This window comes from Halichoerus grypus, chromosome 14, assembly GCF_964656455.1.
Source record: "Halichoerus grypus chromosome 14, mHalGry1.hap1.1, whole genome shotgun sequence".
NCBI lineage: Eukaryota > Metazoa > Chordata > Mammalia > Carnivora > Phocidae > Halichoerus > Halichoerus grypus.
In genome coordinates, this window is record NC_135725.1 from 33,306,333 (window position 1) to 33,327,772 (window position 21,440).

A 21,440-nucleotide genomic window follows, 5' to 3' on the forward strand; every position below is an offset into this window, starting at 1 on the left:
ATATGATTTCACTCATACGTGGAATTTAAGAAACAAAACAGATGAACGTAGGAGAAAAAAAAAAGGGAAGTAAACCAAGAAACAGACTCCAAACCACAGAGAACAAACTGAGGGTTGCTGGAGGAGCGATGGGTGGAGAATGGGCTAAATAGATGATGGATATTAAGGAGGGCACTTGTGATGAGCACTGGGTATTGTATGTAAGTGATGAATTACTAAATTTTACACCTGAAACTAATTTTACATTGTATCTTAACTAACTGGAATTTAAATAAAAACTTGAAAAAAATAAAATTAAATCAGATGTTAAAAAAAATCCTTTCCCTTTCTGTAGCCCTTTGTCGCTCCTTTATTTGCTAGAGGGGATGCTGTCCGATTCATGAATCATTGAATAAAGCCAGTTAGATCTTCAAATTTACTCAGCTGAATTTGGGTGTTTTAAAAAAAAAAAAAAAACACCATTCCAACCCCATTTAGCAAAATCAATCTTAAACTGGCTTAAATTTCTTTTAAATATGCTAAGTTAAAAGAAATAAAAACAGGATAGTGATGGGGTACAAGTAGAAATAAAAACTAACTCTTGAAATAAAAAATATCTGAGAATTTTACTGCCAAAGAAGCTTATCTAAACCAAATGTCCTCATTCGACAGAGGATGAAAAGGACTCAGAGAAGTGACATGGGCAGGGCCACACAGCTACTCAAGGACCTAAATGCTGGGAGTTTTCTAAAAGTTCCTGATTTCAGGAAACGAAACTGATGGAGATTGTTAAAAAGAAAACCATAGGCCCAAAATGGTGTTTCTTGGGCCGCGCCCAGTCACCAAACCAGGGCTTAATACCTAAGCTAATTGCGGTTTCAACCTCCTCCAGAAATGTAGTCTTAACCTGTGAGTCAGGAATTTTCCGATAAGCACAAAGGAGGTAATCTGTCACATGAGCTTTCTCCATCCACCAAAGGCTAGAAGAGGTCATCTGTATAATAAGACCCCCTGTCATTCCCCCTAAGGGAAGGTGATCTTGCCTGAAACAAATCTTTCTTTTCTTTTGCTTATCACATTCTTGCCCCACCCTCCTTCCTATAAAAAAACCTTTCATTTTGTACAACTCCTCAGGGAGACTTTCTACCTGCTAGATAGAATGCTGCCCAATTTATGAATCATTTAATAATAAAACCAATTAGATCTTCAAATATGCTCGGTTGAATATTGTTTTTTAACAGGATACATAACAGTGCATGTATCATGAGCACATCTGGGTAAAAAGGGTGGGGAACACATGTACATTGTGCTATGCATTTAATTTCCCAGAAAGATACACAATAACAACAGCTTTCTCAATGGAACAGGACTGAGAAACAGCATGTTCACTTCATTATATTTTCTACTGTTTGCATATTTTTCCCACTCTGAACAGGTATTTTTATAATAAACATAAATTTAATAGAGGATTAGGTAGAGTTGTATAGATAAAAAAAGCTATTAATTATCCAAAGCACAATGCTCTTCACAGTGTGAATCTAAATAAATTGGGAGAAAAGAGCCATTTGAGCCTAAACGACCTAAGATGGAAACAAAAACACTGCTATTTTAATTTTTATTATTATTTTATTTATCTTTCCAAAGATAAAAACCACAAGGCTGCTTTTCAAATTAAATGCAGGCCCGAAGATACGAGAATTAAGAGAGAGGAAGTAAATCTAGCATTTGCAGAGCAAATCAAGCATTTGCAGAGCTATAGCTCATTAACTCAAATCAGTTCAGGACCAAATCCCCGAACCATCAACCAGAAAGGCCTCAGCTTCTCCAAGTGTGAAATGGAAGCTCTTAAGAAAGAGAGGCAGAGGGAGATGAGAAAGCAGCAAGAAGGTGGATAAGGATGAGATAAGATGAAAATGTGAAAAGCTGAGAATAGAGAAGCATTCCTTTCTGGCTGTCTAACCAGGATGAGGAGGAAGAGCCTAAGCCCACCTCTAAGGCTACTTGGGAAGCAGAATAACCTGTGGCTGGAAATTTAGAGGTTTTCATACCTGCTAAGCAAGTTTGGGGTTCACTATGGCAATGTTGTGATTTATGAGAAATATATATTTGGTCATGACCAAATTTTTAATATATCAATATCAAAATATTTCATATTTTCATTTATATTTAGTCTTCCTCCACAGTTCTTGGCTCGTAGCCCCCCAAACTTCCTAACTGTGGAGAATGTAAAGATGTCTTTTTTTATGTTAATTAGGTGACTTTTGAAGAATGTCCATGGATGGGGTTTGGTTGCCAGAGGAGCCAACCCTGTGATTAGAGGGCTGGAACTTTTAGTCCCACCTCCCGACCTCAGAAGGAAGAGGGGTTGGAGGTCAAATCAACAGCCAATTGCCAATGATTTAATCAATTTTGCCTATGTAATGAAGCCTCCATAAAAAACCATAATGGACGGCATTTGGAGAACTTCGGGTTGAAGAATGGGTGGAGATTGGAGGCGAATGGTGTAGCTAAGAGAGCATGGATGCTCCACGCCTTTCCCACATACCTTGCCTTATGTATCACTCCCATTTGGCTATTCTTGTTTTTTCCCTTAATAATAAACCAGTGATCTAGTAAGTAATGTTTCTGAGTTCTGTGAGTTGCTCTAGCAAATTAAATGAACTTGAGGAGGGTGCCCTGGAAACCTCTGGTTTATAGCCAGGCATGCAGAAGCAAAGGAAATAACGTGGGCTCGCCACTGACATATGAAGTGGGGTGTGGTGGAGTGAGTCAGGGGGGCAGGGCAGTCTCGTAAGACTGAACCCTTAACCCCTGGAATCTGATGCTATCTCCAGATAGATTGTGTCAGAATTGAGTTGAAGTCTTGGACACCCTGCTGCTGTTAAAGAATTATTTGTTGGTGTGGGGAAAACCTCGATGCACACATTGGACTTGGTACCAGAACCAATTTAACCATCCCTAAGTATCTGGAAGCCAAGAAAGAGAGTTACATGGGCATTCAGAGCCAGAGGCACAAAACCTCACAGACACACCGTGAATATGGGCAGATTTCCCAACCAGATGACATCTACATGTGAACTCTACCAGGAAGGTAAGCTCAAAAGTACTCACAAGGCCAAGAACAAAGGAAGGTGGGGAACTGGAGAGCAATTGTTAACTATATACCATGACCCAGCAATTCTACTTCTAGAAATGTATCCTCAGGAAATCATCAGAACTTTTGACAAAATTGATTCTAAAGATGTAAAACAATAGCATCTGTAACAGGAAAAGATGGTATCAAAGTGAATGTGTAACAATAGAGGTGAGGTTACATAAATTGGGGTACTTTCGTGCAAGTGAGTACTACCAGGTAGTCAATAAAAGCCATGTCCTAGAAAGCTGACTAAGGCAAATCTCACAATATATTGTTAAATACAAGAAAACAAGGTATAAAACATTTAAATACAACCTAAAACAATATGCTTCATGAAAGATGGCATTTGTGTATTATAGTACAGACTGCCAGTTCTTACCCAATATCCATTCTCCCCTTTACCAATAGTAATAGAACCCCAATACGTAGGGCACAGCAGTGTGCCCATCTAATAAAAACTGCATTTCCCCAGGTCACTTGTAGGTACGGGTGGTCAATGAAGCATAAAGTTGCTGAGTGCAAGTTGCCAAAAAACTCTTTCAAGAGGACTTAATTAGCTAGCAGCACCCTTGCCCCTGTCCTTCTTCGTGGGTGCAGAGGTCATAGTTAAAGCCCCAGCAGTCATCTTGCGACCATGAGGACAAAGGCCTCACACTGAAGATGGCACAGAGAGAGGGGAACTTGATACTATCTCAGAGCTCCTGTAACATCCCTGAACTTAACACTATGGATGAGGAGAGCCAAATGTTTTTCTTATGTAATGTTAAACGGTAAACAACAGTGGCTTTAAAAGCCACTATTTTTTCAGATTTTTTTGTTCTCTCAGCTGACTGGTATAATGCTACTCTGTGTGTGTGTGTGTGTGTGTGTGTGCGTGCGCGAGCGTGTGCACGCGTGTGGGTGCGTGTGTATGCGCGCGCGCGCGTGTGTGCGTGTGCGTGTGAGAAGAGGTGAGTCACGGGGCACTGCAGGGCTAGCTCCGCCCGCCCAGCGGGAGATACTGGAGGATGTCCCTCGCCCTGTGGGCCTCTTACCTGTGGCACAGCTGCATCGCCTCTGCGGCCGCTGTGGCCTCATCCAGCAGGGACGCGTTGGCCATGTCCATGCCTGTGATGTCGCACACCATGGTCTGGTAGTTTAGTAAACTCTCCAGTCTCCCCTGAGACACTTCTGGCTGGTATGGAGTATACTGGGTGATCCTATGAAAGACACAAAAGGCCATGTCCAAACTGTGACTCCACTATTCAGAAAAGTGTACAAAATGTCTTCACTTTGGAATTCAGTAACTGAAATTTAAGTTTTTGTGTTCTTTGAGAACTGTGGATCAGTCAGCTTCCCTTGAGAATTATATATCAGTAAGGAAGCTCAGACTTAAATCACAGTAACAATATTATCTTTTGTTTGGGCATATTCAGTACTTATGTTTCTTTCTATCTCTTTAAGGTACTTCTTAATCTTACATTTCTATTTTAATAACCTTATCGTATGTGTTTTATTGTAAGCTGGTTCTTAAAATCCACTTGAGCTTACCTATGGTAATATAAACAGAAATTTTACTTCCTGTTATCTTTCTGCTAGCTAAAAGCCTATCTCAATCACAGTCCACAACAGGAAAGCATCTAAGAATCTACTATCTAATACTCAAAACTGTTGTTTTATGGGGATCTTTGTTTAATACTAAGCAGGAGGAATTCTGTGTGCTCCTAGGAAATTAACAGAGGTCTATTTAAGAATCCTGACTATTCAGGGGCACCTGGGTGGCTCAGCCGGTTAAGCGTCAGCCTTTAGCTCAGGTATGATCCCAGGGTCCTGGGATTGAGCCCCGCATCGGGCTCCCCACTCGGGGGAAGCCTGCTTCTTCCTCTCCCTCTGCCTGATGCTCCCCGTTTGTGCCCTCTGTGTCAAATGAATAAATAAAATCTTAAAAAAAAAAAAAGAATCCTGACTATTCAGTTATTAAGAGTCTGCAGAAGTTAACTCAAAATTCAAGGATATAAATGGTTAGAAGGCAGTATAGACATGAGTTTTAATATTATATCCTCTAGTTATTAGCCACAAATATTTCTTTAGGTATTTGAGTTAACACACTTAGTGCCTTCATACTTTTTTTTCATTCCTTCATTCACTCATCCTACAAATATTACTGTATGCCTGTAAGTGCCAAGAACTAGGATAGGTTCTGCTGATGATACATCATAAGCAAATGGATAACAGTCCCTGATCTCAAGAGTATACTGTAATGGGGAAAAAGAGACAATAAATAAATGAAATCATTTCAGAGTGATAAATATTTTAAAGAAAATAAAATCAGGTGGTATGATAGAGGACTTGTGACACAGCTGCTATCTTTTCACCAAGAATCCATTCACTCTACCAAAGTGGGTCAGACTGGGGTCCATGCTCCCACACGTGATTGACATGGTTTCATAAATCTATTGTTTTTGTTCTAAGCCAGAAAAGTATTAGGAAAAAATTAGGCTTTTTTTTTCAAGCCCTATCCCTTTCTGTCTTGCTCTGGTAATCATGTGCAGGATATTTCTATCCTTTCTCTTTCCTTTTTGAAGGCTTTGAAATTAATACTTCATATATTTGAGGGGGAGTGGGTGGGGAAACTTGCCTTACCAAGAAGTAAAGCGTCAAGACTTTGAAATAATCTTCCCGAAACTTTTATTGGCACAGTTGTGTGCGTGTATGTGTGTGTGTGTGTACAGCAGAGTACATTTTTGCTTCAGTTAACTCCTTGAACAGCCTGGCTTAGCAACTGTAAATCAGTTTGCCAAATTCTAAGTGGGTGGTGAACTGGAATGAATGAGGCACACAATACATGTTGTAGGCAAAGTAGAAAAGGAATCCGAGTAGAATTGGGGTCATACAAAAGGCAAAGACAAGGAGCAATTGTGACCTCACATCAGATAAGACTTTCACACACAGCATAGCCTGACACCACAAAGACATGCTTAGATTGCCTGGCTAACATGAAGCTTTCATTTACTCAGAGTCATTATTTTACATATAGACAGACACACAAACTTGCTCATGCACACACCCGAGCATACACATATTAGCTAGTCCATCCAATAAATGGGAAAGATTCAGTATACCCATAGACACAGAAAATACAATAGGACTAGAGAGAGCAATACTCCAGAGAATTCATCACAGCACGGAATATTGAAAAATTAGTAATAACAACAATAGAAGAGCAACAAAACTAAGTGTCCATCGAAAAGAAAACAATTAAATAGACACTATGCATACATAATACTACACATTTATTGAAAATGATGTATAAAAGAATAATTTCTGAATGGAGATGCTCCTGATATATATTTAAAAAGTACAGTGCCAAATACCATGATCCCATTTCTGTAAATTTGTAAAGACAAATGAACCAAAGTGTAAACAGTGGTTTTTCTCTGGGTGGTAAGATTAAAAGTAATTTTTACTTTCTTTTTATTGTATTCTGAATGTAAAAGACCTCAGCTACCATTTATTAACCATTTTCTGTGTCAGGAACTTATTTACAACCTTTTTCTGATTATCTTACACCTGTTTATTGTAAAAAGTTGGAAAACTCAGGTAACTGTGGAGACTATAAAATCACCCATTATCCCAAAACTCCAAGATAACAACAGTTATCATTTACATGCTTTCTTTTCAATGTTTTTTTTCTCTTTTGTGAAAGACACACTCAACTATCCTGCCCATCTTTCTGTTGTGCTGTCTGCCCCTCGTTGATTTGTGACTTTTCTTTAAGATCCTTTTTTTCTCCAACTTTGTTGAGATAATCAACAAAACAATATATATTTAAAGTGTACAAGGGCACCTGGGTGGCTCGTCAGTAGAGTATCCGACTTAATTTTAGGGTAGTGTGTTCAAGCCCCACATTGGGTGTGGAGTCTACTTAATAAAATAAGATAAAATAAAATAAAATAAAATAAAATAAACAATATGATTTGATATACATATTTTGTTAGATGATTACCACAATCAAGCTAATTAATTTACTCTTTTCTACATCATAATCATATTTATATTTAAAATAAGATTATACTCTATGTAAAGTCTTCTGCCCTGATTTTATTTCTTAACATTATGCCATGGACAATTTCTAATAACTTTAATACTGTTCCACAACATAATTTTAATTGTTATGTGGCATTAAATCATCTTATTTACCATAATTTATTTAAGTCCCCTCAAATTAAATATTACTTTTGGTTTTAAATATCAGAACTAGTGTAACAGTGAACAGCCTTCTCTTTGTCTTATTTCCTTCAGATAAATTCCTGGAAGTGGAATTCTGAATTGTATATGATAATTAATTTTAAGGTTCTCAGATATTGCCATGTTCCTCTCCAGAAAGATCATGCCCTATATGTACTCTCTTAAGTAGTATAGTGATTCACAGATTTCCCTGCATTATCATGATACTAGTACTAAGAAGCCCTGGGTTTCAACCTTAATTCTTTAATGTACTACCTGTGAATTGGGACAAGTAACTAAACCTCTCTTCCAATTTCTCCTGGTGATCAATGAAGATAACATCACCTATATCATAGGTTCTTAGCACTCAAAGGAGGTTAATATATACAAAGCATGTGGAACGGTAAAATCCTGCCCAAATATTAGTTGTCTTAAAAAGGTTTTTTTCTGGGCGCCTGGGTGGCTCAGTTGGTTAAGCGACTGCCTTCGGCTCAGGTCATGATCCTGGAGTCCCTGGATCGAGTCCCGCATCGGGCTCCCTGCTCGGCAGGGAGTCTGCTTCTCTCTCTGACCCTCCCCCCTCTCATGTACTCGCTCTCTCTCATTCTCTCTCTCTCAAATAAATAAATAAAATCTTTAAAAAAAAAAAAAAGGTTTTTTTCCCCCTCTGTTTTGATCTTTAAGAGGATTCACTCATAGTTCTGTTCAGATATTATTAGATATTTGTATTTGGAAAGGGTTTTTTTCTGAAAATTTATCACATCTCATGTCAGCTTCACACTGCCTATTCTTCCTCCAACTAGATCCCCAAACAAACCAGTTTCTCCTTCCTAAAAATTCTTATTCCTTCAATGCTGTGCCAATTCTCAAAGTAGAAACTGCAGGTCTTTTGAGCCCAAATCATGATCAATTCCCATTAGTCTTCCTTCCAATGTCCCATATCCACCCTTTTATCTTTGTTGCCTTACTGCCCTAATGCTGTGCTTAAAATAGGAACTTACTGAATATCTGTGGTGCAGAAGTGTGTAGTATTTGACTTCCCTGCTTAAATGGAGATGGCTCCCCATTACCTACAGGAAAAAACCCAAACCTCCCAAGCACAGTCCTCCATACCTGAGACTGCACTGTTCCTTTGATAACAGACTTTGAGATTTAATACTCTCTTCCCTCACCAACCTTTCTCACCTTACTCAACACTTTCATAAGCCCAAAGTTAGGCTGATGCTGATTAGCCTTTCGAAAGGTAGAGAGTTTTGTAATTGTTTTCTTGCAAAAATAAACATATGATCCCACTTCTTTTACTTACAGTCTACCCATTTTCTACACCACTAAAATATCAGGTATTAAAGGTCTTAACAAGCCTCTATTAAAAAACTCAAGCCAGTGAGTCTGAGGCCCAAGGACACTAACAAACCCTCATTTCAGGAGAAAAATGCTAAAAGAGGGCCTGCTGTCATGTATGCAAAGGTTTAGTTGACTCAATTAGGCAAAATGTGGTGATTAAGAAAGTGTGTCTGTGATCTACATTTTCTGTATTTCTTTTTTTAAAAAAAGATTTTATTTTTAAATAATCTCTACATCCAACATGGGGCTCAAACTCTCAGTGCCAAGACCAAGAGTCACATGCTCTACCAACTAAGCCAGCCAGGCACCCCTACATTTTCTATATTTCAACTGACTATTTAACTCATTTCTATTTATAGATCTATTTTAATATATTTTTAAAGCATCTGGACATCCAAGAAGGCATTTTGTCAGGCTCAAACAGGATGCTTGATATCTTCAACATGGCATTAACATTTATCCCAAAATAATCAGTATTTTCTATGACTTTTGGGCTGTGACTTTCTTGTGAGATTGAGAAAGAATGAGGTATTGCAGTAGGACAAACATTCATAAGATTCTCTCATTTTAATCCCAGTGCCAAAGTTACACAAAACAGAAATAGCCACAAAGAAAATGTTAAGTCCTTTTATATTAAATACTGATGCTATCAGCAGTCAAAGTTTTGTTAACAGTGGGCCCCATAAAATAAAATTCTGGACCTGATGCAAGTTTTCTTGTAAGAGCCCAAATGTTTGTATTCTTTTGAAGCTATGTTGTCCATTTATTTTCACCTCACGTCACCGGAATTTGTTGGTGCCGTCTCTATGGAAACCATTCAGAACAGAAGGGTGATACTGTGAAATCTCCTCACCCTCATGTGCACAGTCCTCCCTATCAGTGCTGGTGAGGTACAGTATTACCCTCTGGTTCAAACCAATTTTCAGTGAATGGAAAGGAGCAATATTTAAAATGCTCCCAAAAACCAGGACTGAAAAGCAAAAACAACATTGTCTTCCTCTCAAAATGCTGGCAGCTCCTAAAGTAAATTAACACATCCACTCACAGCCAGGAAGCAATATGGTGAATACTCTATGGCCACCAAGAGTGAAGGCCACAGGCCAGTATTCAGACAGCTAAAATGCGCAGCTCATTCATGTACTTTTGAGGCTTATTTTGTAAGGAGAAAGACAGGCCATTCCCTTTTGAAATCAAACTTGGAGTTCAACCATGCAAACTTTTATCAGTACCACAGTGGGAAAGAAGCCTCAGCAATGCAAATATATTCGCACACACACCCAAAGCAAAAAAACTAGTTCTTTGATGGTTCTTTCCTTTCTCTTACTGATGAAGAAATGAAGCATACTGAAACTAAAAGCTCTGGCCAGGGATGGCAAGGCAGGAGTGATCAGGCCAACAGATCTGGCTCCTGTAATGATGGGACATGAGCAACTTCATCCAGGACAAGGCACTCTGGTCAACCAGGACTGCTTTGCTTCCCATCCATCCAGGCTGACCACCGCCCTACCCTAGACAAATGCTTTGTGCCTCAGAACTACAGGTCTGGACTTGAGGCAGCAGATGACGACGGTCTGAACTGATGGCCAAACACATCAACTCCTCACAGACTCAAATGCACAGAAACCAGTTATGCTTGTGGGTGGTATGATGGTAAGTGAGTATAAGTTCACATGTCATAGTCGCCACAGTGGGTTTATTCCTGTACTAAGAACACTTTGTGCAAAGTTTGAAATTAAATAGGGTATCAGGTTTACTTTTCAAAATACCAAAACTGAGGGCGCCTGGGTGGCTCAGTCGGTTAAGGGTCTGCCTTCGGCTCAGGTCATGATCTCAGGGTCCTGGGATCGAGCCCCACGTGAGGCTCCTTGCTCAGCAGGGAGTCTGCTTCTCCCTCTGCTCCTCCCCTCCTTCTTGTACTCTCTCTCTCTCAAATAAATAAAATCTTTTTAAAAAATGCCAAAACTGTCAAAAAGTTCGTATTCCTAGATGAGTCTGCATATTAGTGTGTGTGTGTGTATTAGAGATGGCTTGATGTTTTAAGGAGAGAATGAGGGAGCAGGGAGGGCACAAGCAGGAGCTCAGTGGAATCAGGGAAATGAAAAATTACAAAAATCAGGAAGGAGTGTAAAATTCATCTGGGTTTGCTAACTGGTGCTCATAGAAGTTAGGCTCCCACCCTGCACAGAGGCTGAGAGGGCCCTATCTTTAGGTGTTGACTACAACAAAACAGTAAAAATTTTTGGCAGCTTTGAGTTTTTTGCACAGGTACTTTCCTATTTTCTGTTTTTAAGGTAAAAAAAAATGGACTAATGGATGTCTCAATAGTCTGTCTTATGATGGTAGGTGGAGAGCCTCTTATATAAGGCAATTATTTATAAGAATTCTGATCACTGAGAATTCAAGTTAAATCTAACAAAATTTATTAAATAAAATATTTTACAAAAGATGCAAAGTGTTCAGCAATTTTTTAAGATTTATTGCGGTGGAGGATGTACTTGGGTATTTCAAAAGCTCATGTGGGGGCAATTTATGATTTCCCATAGAGAAGCCTACCTTCCCTTTACTATGTTGATTTTTTTATATATGCTAACCTGAGAGACAATCTTTACATCTTGCTCTAAATACCTTTGAATTACAGAGGCAATTGCTTATTCTGTCCTCACATAATATTGGTTGTACTAGAAATTAAAGTTACTTCTTATATCAAGTGCTATGCATTGAAACTTGTTTTTTAAATGTTAACTGGCACTGCGGTGCCTGGGTGGTTCAGCTGGGTGAGCATCCGACTCTAGATTTCGGGTCAAGTAATGATCTCAGGGTCCTGGGATCAAGCCCTATGTTGGGCTCTGTCAGTGTGTAGTCTGCTTGCGATTCTCTCTCCCTCTGCCCCTCCCCCATTCACGCTTTCTCTCTCTAAAATAAATAAAATCTTGAATAAAACAATAAATATTAAGTGGCACTGTGTATATTAATGTAAAACAATGTTAATTTACTCAACTTTCCAGCTTACACCACCTGGTATATCCGTGTAAGATGCTAATTTTTATGTATTGTTATAGTTTCAGGTTATTTATAATATTTGATGTTTTGTAAAACTCAAATACTACTATACTGTATTTATGGACCAAATAAATGGCATCTGCATACTTGTCATACATGCTTGCATAGTTAAAATGGTAATTTCTTATACCAACTAACTGAAAGAAAAAAGTCATCTAGGAATTATTGCCTCCCCACTCCATTTCTATGCTAGAAATAAGTGCATACATTCCTTTTGAGACTAAGTTCTCAACTGAAATAAAGTTTCAATTTAAAGATGCTGGTGTATACAGTGATGCTGATCCAAAAACAAGAAAAAGAAAGGCCCAGGAATCCCCATCTTTCCTCCTCTACAGTCAGACAATATTTCCCAATGGGCAGAGAAGCAGATGGGCGGGTCTTTGGAGCCAGGACTTCTCCCTGACAAAAATATCCAAGGTGTTGAGATGTGAACCTCTGTTTGGTTCTTCCTGTCATACAGCCAACTACTGTGTATATGAGATGTGGGATGAGCACAGATCACACACCTGAGGATGTGCGGCTCAGCCCTTTCTTTTGCTGTTTCTAGAAGAGCCTGTTCACAGAATACATATGTTCTCTTTCTCTACAAAGTGCTAAGTAATAAACCGGATATTTTAATCTCCATTTACCTGCTACTACATCTGCTTTTTCAATTGGTCATGTACAGAATATAAGGCGGGGGTGATAAAGGATACTCCTAAAATCCTGAGAAGATAATGGACTAAGATTCTGACTCACTGAGTAAGCTCAGACATAACCTTTAAAAAAAAAAAAAAAAGACATAGCCTTAAAATCCCAGTGTCTCCAAAGAATAAAGCCCTGAATCTGCCCACCTACAAGTTGACATCTTGCTCAATATGCTTACAAAGACAGAACAGACATTAAATTAGAGAAGACGAGATTACCAGCATCCACATTTTAGAGCTCTAAAATTTTTTATGGGAATAAAAGTGGAAAGAAACTCTATATTTCCTCTACATTTGAGTAAGGAAATTTCCCAAGCCAGAGAAAACCAAGTAGGTTCTTGGAGGTTAGAGACAACACAGGAGTGTAGATGTCAGTGTATAAGTTCTGACACTCCAAGGGGTAAGGAGGTGTGGGGAAACTGGGAGAATCATGCAAATCAAAACATAGTACTCTTGTTTTCAATCTAATAATACATTACCATCCTGCATTCTCCAGTAAATTCCGCAAAATCGTCTGTGGCACGAAGCAGTTATAATAGCCCATGCCCATATACGATCTCCAGATCTGGTTTTTGCTGGAAATGGCATGCAGAGTTGTAAGGATTTCATTTTCACCTGATTATAAGAAAGAGAGAAATATTACAGACAGAAAACATCTCAAAAGAGAGCTCCAATTATAGTTTAAGACCTTTGTTTTCTTTGAATATATATATGAAAACAGCTATATGAAAATATAAGAATCAATCCCCCAGCAATACTAAGTACTGTATGCAGAAATCTCAAAAATCCCAAAACAGCACTCAATTACCCTCCAGTTTGGTTCCTCGTAATTTTTTTTTTTTGGCTCTTCTTTTTTTTGGCTTTGTTAGAATTGCCCAACTATAATACTTGCCTCATTCTGAGTTTCTTCTGTTCCCTTTACATTTCTGTGGTATTTACACCAAATAATTCTGCTTTCTTGGTGTGCCTTGGTGGCTCAGTCGGTTTAAGTGTTGGACTCTTGCTCAGCACAGCTTCTGCTTGTCCCTTTCCCTCTGCTCCTTCCCCGCCCCCCCTCAAATAAATAAATAAAATATTTTTTAAAATTCTGCTTTCTCTTATTAAAATATTGTTTTCCCTTTTAAATTGCCTTATACCAATATTGGTATAAGTCTTAAATAATACATGACCTATATTTTTCTCTAAAACTCCTCTACTAACTCTGATGTTTTTTCCTTTGTGTCACTTAAAAGACTACTTACAAAAAGGCCTTCACCCAACAGTATAAAGTATCAGTTGTAATAAAAGATGCAGTTTTAACCAGCATTCCCATTAGGACACTTTGATAATTAAGAAGGAATAATAAAAGTTCTTGGATGCAGGTGACACCCTATTTGAGGTCATTCATATAATAACGACAAAATCTGACTTCTGAGCATTACTCTTCGCCAGGAATTGTACCAAATGCTTCTCGTGCAGCTCAGGAATCTGAGGCATGCACAGATCACTTGCCTGAGGCTACGCGGCTTTACACTGAATGGTTACAACCCAGTCTGTCTAACTCCAGATCCTACACTTTCCGCACTGGGCCAGGTACAGACCTGCTACAGGTATGGCACCTACACTGAAGGACAGTTTCTAGATCAAATGACCTTACATGGTTCTTTCTCTGCCCTTCTGCATAAAGATACATCATTCTGCTAAAAATTTAACTACTTGGTCAAATGTCTGGCTCCTTTACGATCTTCTCAGGGATTCAATCACTTAAATCTTAGAATTGTCTGATTTTATTGTTACTATATCAGAGAAAAATCTATATACAGCAGTCTCTAAAATGGCAAACTAGCTAAGAGGATGCTTCACTTTGTTTTAATCCTACTGAACTCTATGTAAATACTACTCTCATTAATCCTTCTTTATCCTCAAAGAAAACACTTTTACCCTCCATCCCACCTTCCCACTCCATATGCTTTCACAAGAAATAAGTTCACAAGAGATGTGTCATTTTGCCAGACTAGGTTAAGGAAAGAGAAGACAGTTTTGTAAGTATCAGTTTCATGAGTAAACGTCATCCAACTGCCTTTTGACAGACAATCTTACCTTCTTCCATTGAAAGTTTAGGAAATGTAAGTGAAAGTTCAATAAATCAGTATCTGAGGAGATATGCAAGCGCGGCATCCTTAGGAGCAATCCTGCAAGAAACCCAATCACTTCCCAAAGCGTCCTTCGGAGAGGTTGATTGAGAACCCATTACCAGCTGGGATTGACTAGCAGTTTCTGGTAGGCACACAATTCAACAAGGCCAACTCCAATTAAGATCTTGTGCAAGAGGGATCCCTGTTCCATATTATGTCATGAGGACAAAAGGTCTAGCTCCCAAATGAGAATGGTCTGTGAAGGGCTTTATCTGTCAAATCAAGAGTTTAACCTTTAGGAATAATAGAGTAATGAATAATATGATCTTTCCTACATTATAGAAAGATAATTATTGATATGGTGGCTAGGTCAGAGGGGAGACCCTGGAAACAGGGAGATATGGTAAGAAGCTAGTACAGGAGGGAGATGGGAAAAGGAGTGTTGTGAATTGAACTGTGTCCTCTAAAAAGATATGTTGAAGTCCTAACCCCTGGTACCTGTGAACGTGATCTTATTCGGAAATAGGGTTTTAATGATGTAATCAAGTTAAGATGAACACATGCTATATTAGGGTCAGTCCTAATTCATGACTGCTGCCCTATAAGAAAAGGGAAATGTGGACACAGAGCCACACATATGAGGACAACACCATTTGAGGACAGAAGCACTATAGGATCAAGTTTTGCTTCTCAAGCTTGACTTTTTCTTATTGACCTTCTTTTGGGAACAAAGTGAGTTAAACAAATAAGCAGTCCTCTGTACACCAAGGACACACTAATGGACACTCTTGAGTCATCAAGAGTAGGGTGGGTTCTTGGCTATGCTTCTGAAATGCTTCCCATTTACTCCAGAGCAAACCCCACAGCAGTGCACATTCTTCTCTTCCTTCCAACCTGACAAAAACAGCTTCCTCCTGTAAACAGGCCCAATTCCAGTAACTGCCTTCCTTAATGTGAATGGCCATGAAACTAACCAGGGGGGGAAATGAGACAGACAGAGAAAGAGAGAGTGTGTCATTCTCCAAATGCTTGCCTACAGTCAGTCACTGTGCATTCTTGTGCACCCCCAGCCACAGAAGTCCTCAAGTAGTCCTTCAGGAATTCAAGCAATAATTTCTTTTCTTACAGAATAAATGCCTGCTTTTGACCTTGTTTATTCCTCTGCCTCTGAGCATTGCATAATGCCCTGGTTCTAATGTACCAAGAACAGAGTTCAGTGACCTCGGCACCACTCTCTAAGAATCCACAGGTGGATCTCACGCTGTTCCTCTTCACAGAATTCAGAATGAATGATTTCTCCTTACATAATTCCACATAAGAGACTTTCTAATAGCAGCTCCCTTGTCACCAGCACCTAAAATATCAAGCAGGGCTTTGTACCAACCACTACACCAAATAAATACTTTCTAACAGGAATAAACCAATTTAGCTATTAAATAGTCAATGCACTCTAGGCCCAGGTTTTTGTTTTTTTCAAGATTTTATTTATTTGACAGAGAGAGCACAAGCAGAGGGAACACAAGCAGGGGGAGTGGGAGAGGGAGAAGCAGGCTTCCCGCCAAGCAGGGAGCCCGATGCGGGGCTCGATCCCAGGACCCTGGGATCATGACCTGAGCTGAAGGCAGACGCTTAACCGACTGAGTCACCCAGGCGCCCCTAGGCCCAGGTTTTAATTTTCCATGTATGTGAATTTTAACAAGAATAGAAAAAATGTCATTAGAAAAGACAGGCAGGCTGTACTGAGTGCATACACACATTGTTCCCCACCCTTAAGCCTTATCCCTATGGTTACTTTTTGTGTCAATTATATGAAAAAAATGTATCCATGCTTTGTTTTTGGTTTTTGGCAATCTTAAAATATTAGGCCTAAGTTTCCAGAGAAAGTATATATGATTCTGCAGTTTATATTAAAAAAGGAATAAATACATATGCATATGCTATATATTAACAGAATATCTATGGAATGATTCTCAGGAAACTGATAGGAGGAGACTGAAGGAGTCTTGCTTTCTCAAAACTGACATATCTTTCTGTTTTTTAATTTTGGACAATATGCCTGTTATTCAAAAATTAAAAATTCAATTAAAATGTTATGCGCAGAACAAAATCCTCCTTGTGAAATATATGAGTGCAGACAGCTGTCAGTCCCCACAGTGGCCAAAAGTCCACAGAGAATTTTCTGGAAGTCCAGCAGCACCCAGTGCAGAACAACAGCCACTCAAACCAGCGTCGGAGTCTCCCTCCCACTCCCTGCCCTTCGTGTACTTGGCAAGATACTCAGAAAAGGTCTCCAAGGAAATCATCAGGACTGAAAACCAACACAATCATATTTGAATTTGCCCAGAAAGGCCTTTTTCTGCCAGAGGCTGAAGGGGAAAGCTGGGGCCAGAATGTTAGGACAGAGACTGCCTTAGCATATTTTTCTTGCCAACCTGCAGATCCTTGGCTTCAAAGCTGCTCAGAAAACCATGGGGTGGGGTCAAGGGTCTCAATCAAGATAAACAGACCATGAATGATAGCACTTGTCAGGACATTTTCTGATTTTCTCAGTGGAACCTGGAATTTGCATACAAATTCCATTGTAATTTGTAGCCTTTCTGTAGCATCACCTAATCATTTGCAGCACCCCTCTCCTCCCCCCATAACAGCCTGACTTAAACCCACTTACCTAGCCCATAAACCCTACTCCCTCTCATTTGTCAAATTTCCTCCCCCAACAAAGGACAGTTTCACAACCAAAGTCTGTGAATCACAGAATTTCTTCATTCCAGGAAGGTAAACCAATCTGTAAGCTCTGGGTAGTGTAGAATAAGGACATGGAAACTCTTCAGATTGAAAACTCTTTGAGATTCAGAGGGGCACCTGCCCTGTGTGACAAGATGTGGTTGGGACAGGACAATGCAGGCCTGACTGGGGCTATGATCCACCTGACCCTAATCCTGCCAGGTTCTTCCCCATCTTATTGCTCAGTTAATTAACATCCCATTGCACCCAGCCCCTCATTACCCCCAGGGGCACCTCCAAAGCCAAAAGGAGCTGAGACATGTCCCTACAGCCCTTCTTGTTCACCCAAAAGAAATACAGGTTCAAGATCTTAATACTAGCTGTAAGAAAATGAGAACAACATCCCACAGTGGGGAAGTGGGGACAAGAGGCACGATGTCTGTTATTTTCCCCCTGGTCTTGGGTCACAGTACTTTCTACGGGAGGCCTCCTCTATCACCTCTCTTCATTTAATCTATGAACACTTTTTTTTTTATTATGTTCAGTTAGCCACCATACAGTACATCATTAGTTTTTGATGTAGTGTTCCATGATTCATTAGTTGCATATAACACCCAGTGCTCATCACAACACATGCATTTTTTAAAGAAATGTACAGAGAAACATTGCAATTCACATTTATCTGGAATACCAGTTTACCTATATAATCAGGGCAAATGGTAAGTTTTAAATGAGAATCAGGGTGGAAGTCCTGGAGTATTTGTCAGCCAGCAGAGCAAAAACAAGAAGGGAAGGATATGTTCTAGGAGTCCAACTCAAACAATTTAACATGCTTGCAGGAAAGAGATAATTTTTTATAGATGAAAGGAATAGGCGTAGGGAGAAAGTTATAGTCCAACCCAGAATCTCACCCACTAAATTATAATCTCTTGGGGTGCCTGGGTGGCTTTAGTCATTGGGCGTCTGCCTTCGGTTTGGGGTCATGATCCCAGGGTCCTGGGATCGAGCCCTACACCGGGCTCCCTGCTCCGCAGGAAGCCTGCTTCTCCCTCTCCCACTCCCCCTGCTTGTGTTCCCTCTCTCGCTCTCTCTCTGTCAAATAAATAAATAAAATCTTTAAAAAAAATAAATTATAATCTCTTTGTGAGGAGGGGCATAGCAGGTTGTTAGGCACATAGTAAATGCTCAGAAAATACAGGTGAATAAAGGTGTTGCAATGAAAACTCGCCTAAATTCCCACAAATATCTAGCTCAATATTCACAATAATCACCCATCACAGAATCTCATGATGACAAAGCAATGCACAAACTGTTCTCATGTTTAGTTCAAATGCATCCTTAAAAGTATGGGCTTCAGAGAAACATTTATAAATGGAAAACCCACAGCTATTAAGTTCTGTGAAATAACACAGTGCATTAATTAATACAATAATTTCAGAGTTTTAGAAATTTTATTTCCTCATTGTTTAATCAGTATGTTGATGATGTGGGCATTGAGAATCCTTACTAAAATTCTGTTTGCATTTTTATAAAAATACTTTTGGGGGGGTTAAGCATCCACTACTTGGATGCTCACAATAGCTGTTTTGAACCTTACCCACTTTTCTCTAATGTTCAGTCTCATGTTTCCTGTCTCTCACTCACATCACCAGATGGGCAACCCCTCAACTCTTCTTACTTCTGAGTGTCCTTACATCCTCAGGTGGATTTTACTCCCTCTTACGCCTAAGAAAGGCCCAGAATATGCGAGTAGGGTCCACAACCCCCTGCCTGAAAATTTATCCTCCAGCTTCTTTAATTACTTCACTTCAGACAGCTCTGCCTCCTTTTACATGCTCTATTTCCCAGCATCCTGACTTCCACTTTTCTCCCCATATTCCATCCCTAGGACATCTCACTCCCATGAATTCATTTAGAAGACTCACTAAATCTGGAACTCCATCTCTCATCTCTCTCTCTTGAGCTCTAGACTCATTATTTCCAACTATTGTTTCAACATTTCCAAATGCATGTTCCATGAACACCTCAAACAGTTCTGCTCAAACATTCATGATCTCTCCTTCCTCCAGAACCCTCTGCTCCTCCCTGTTTCCTGTTAATGACATTACTATTACCTCGAGACACTCAGCCTAGAAATTGACAGCCCACCTGTTGCCCCTCTGGATCGACCACCATGTTTATACTAAAACCGTAATTCCCATAGGCTGCTCCCAGCCAATTACTAAGAACAGCAAGAGAACTAATGCAGACCCATTCTTGCAAGATGTGGGAACCCTCCCATGGGTGACTTTAGCTCAAAGACCCCCATTTGACCAAAACTTTCTTAGATCTGTGCTTGCAGCCTAAGATTTTCCTAGCCATTCCTCCCCTTCTCTCTCCCCTTCCACCAGGGTGAGACCTCACAGTCTAAAGACTCCCCTGCCTTCTCCTGTTCCCACTCCCAACAAATTTCTTGCATATCTAATATCATCCTGGTGAGTACATTTTGGTGGATCTGAACTAATGCACACTTCACCTCTAAACTTTCCAACGATCTCCCAGCTGGTCCCCTTGCCTCTGATCTCAGAGGCACTCTGCAAAACACAATCATGTCATTTCCCTCTGTAATAACTGTTAATGTCTTCTCATTACAGAGACAAAACAAATTCCTTATCATGGCTCTGAGCCCTCTATATATTGTTTTCAGTGCCTTTCTGCAGACATGTTCTACATACACGGTCATTCACCATATCCCTCAAATAACCATGCCTCTGCTCATGCCTTAACATCAGCCAAAGCATTCATCCTATTTACAGATCTTACTGCTACTCAATATCTATCTCCCTATTATAACCTATAGTCAGGGATCATATCTTTATCATCTTTTACCTCTTGACTCTTACCCTCAGTGACTGAAACAGTATCTTACCTCCAATAGAAGCTTCTCAATAAATGAGAAAGGGAAGAAGATGGAGGAAGTTATAGAAATAGATTTGATGATAGTAGCTTATAACCCACTGGTGACAAAGGTGAGTGGGGTGCCACATTTAGTGTGTAGGCAAATGGTCCTGTGTACCTTAATACTCCTTAGCAGTAACACTATATTTATGATACAGTATGACTGATTTCATTGATAGCATTGAATTTTTATTTTTATTTTTTTATTTTTTTAAAGATTTTATTTATTTATTTGACAGAGAAATAGACAGAAGAGCACAAGCAGAGGGAATGGCAGAGGGAGAGGGAGAAGCAGGCTCTGCACAGAGCAGGGAACCCGATGCGGGACTCGATCCCAGGACCCTGAGATCATGACCTGAGCCGAAGGCAGACGCTTAACCATCTGAGCCACCCAGGCACCCAATAGCATTGAATATTTTTAAAAGTTAAATAAAAATCATTGTAAATTTAAGATAGGAAGTATGTGCTAATTTGGATGAATGTGGCAGTTTTAAAAAAAATGTCTGCAGGATGTTTTTAGGGCAGTGAAACTATTCTGTATGATACTTAGAGGTGGATACATGTCATTATACATTCCTCCAAATCCAAAGAATGTACAACACTAAGAGTGAACCTTAATGTAAACTATGAACTTTGGGTGTTGATGTGTCAATGTACGTTCATCAGTTGTAACAAATGTATTGCTCTGGGGGGTATATTGATAATGGGGGAGGCTATCTGGGGGCAAGAGGTATGTGGGAACTCTGTACCTTACATTTAATTTTGCTGTGAACCTAAAACTAATCTAAAAAATTAAAGTCTAATAAAAAAATACATCTGCAAATTTGTTTACAGTCCCTTTCAAAGGGTGGAGACTTAGCATAATATCCTCTAGGTCTATCCATATTGTTGTAAATGGTACAATCTCATCCTTCTTGTGGCTGTGTAATATTCCTTCTTGTGGCTGTGTAATATTACATATTAATATATGTAATTACATATGTAATATTACATATTACACAGCCACAAGAAGGATGAGATCGTACCATTTACATACATACATACCACATCCTCCTTATTCATTTTTCTATCTATGGATAGAGGTTGCTTCCATATCTTAGCTATTGTAAATAATGCTACAATAAACATACAGGTGCATATATCTTTTTGAATTAGTGTTTTCTTTTTTTTGAATTAGTGTTTTCATTTTCTTTGGTTAAATACCCAGTAGTGGAATTATTGGATTGTACTTTATTTCTTTAACTTTTTAGAAAC

General features: G+C 39.3%; 1 protein-coding gene across 1 annotated transcript in view; it reads right to left on the bottom strand.

The window, feature by feature from the left end:
• The window catches only part of GLDC (glycine decarboxylase), a 95,196-nt gene that overhangs the window by 63,439 nt on the left and 10,317 nt on the right, over positions 1 to 21,440 (bottom strand). The window contains exons 3-4 of the mRNA XM_036065798.2: positions 12,891 to 13,026; positions 4,150 to 4,314 (exon numbers count right to left, since the gene is read on the bottom strand). Coding sequence (XP_035921691.1) covers positions 4,150 to 4,314; positions 12,891 to 13,026 — 301 coding nt within the window. The remainder of the gene's footprint in view (positions 1 to 4,149; positions 4,315 to 12,890; positions 13,027 to 21,440) is intronic.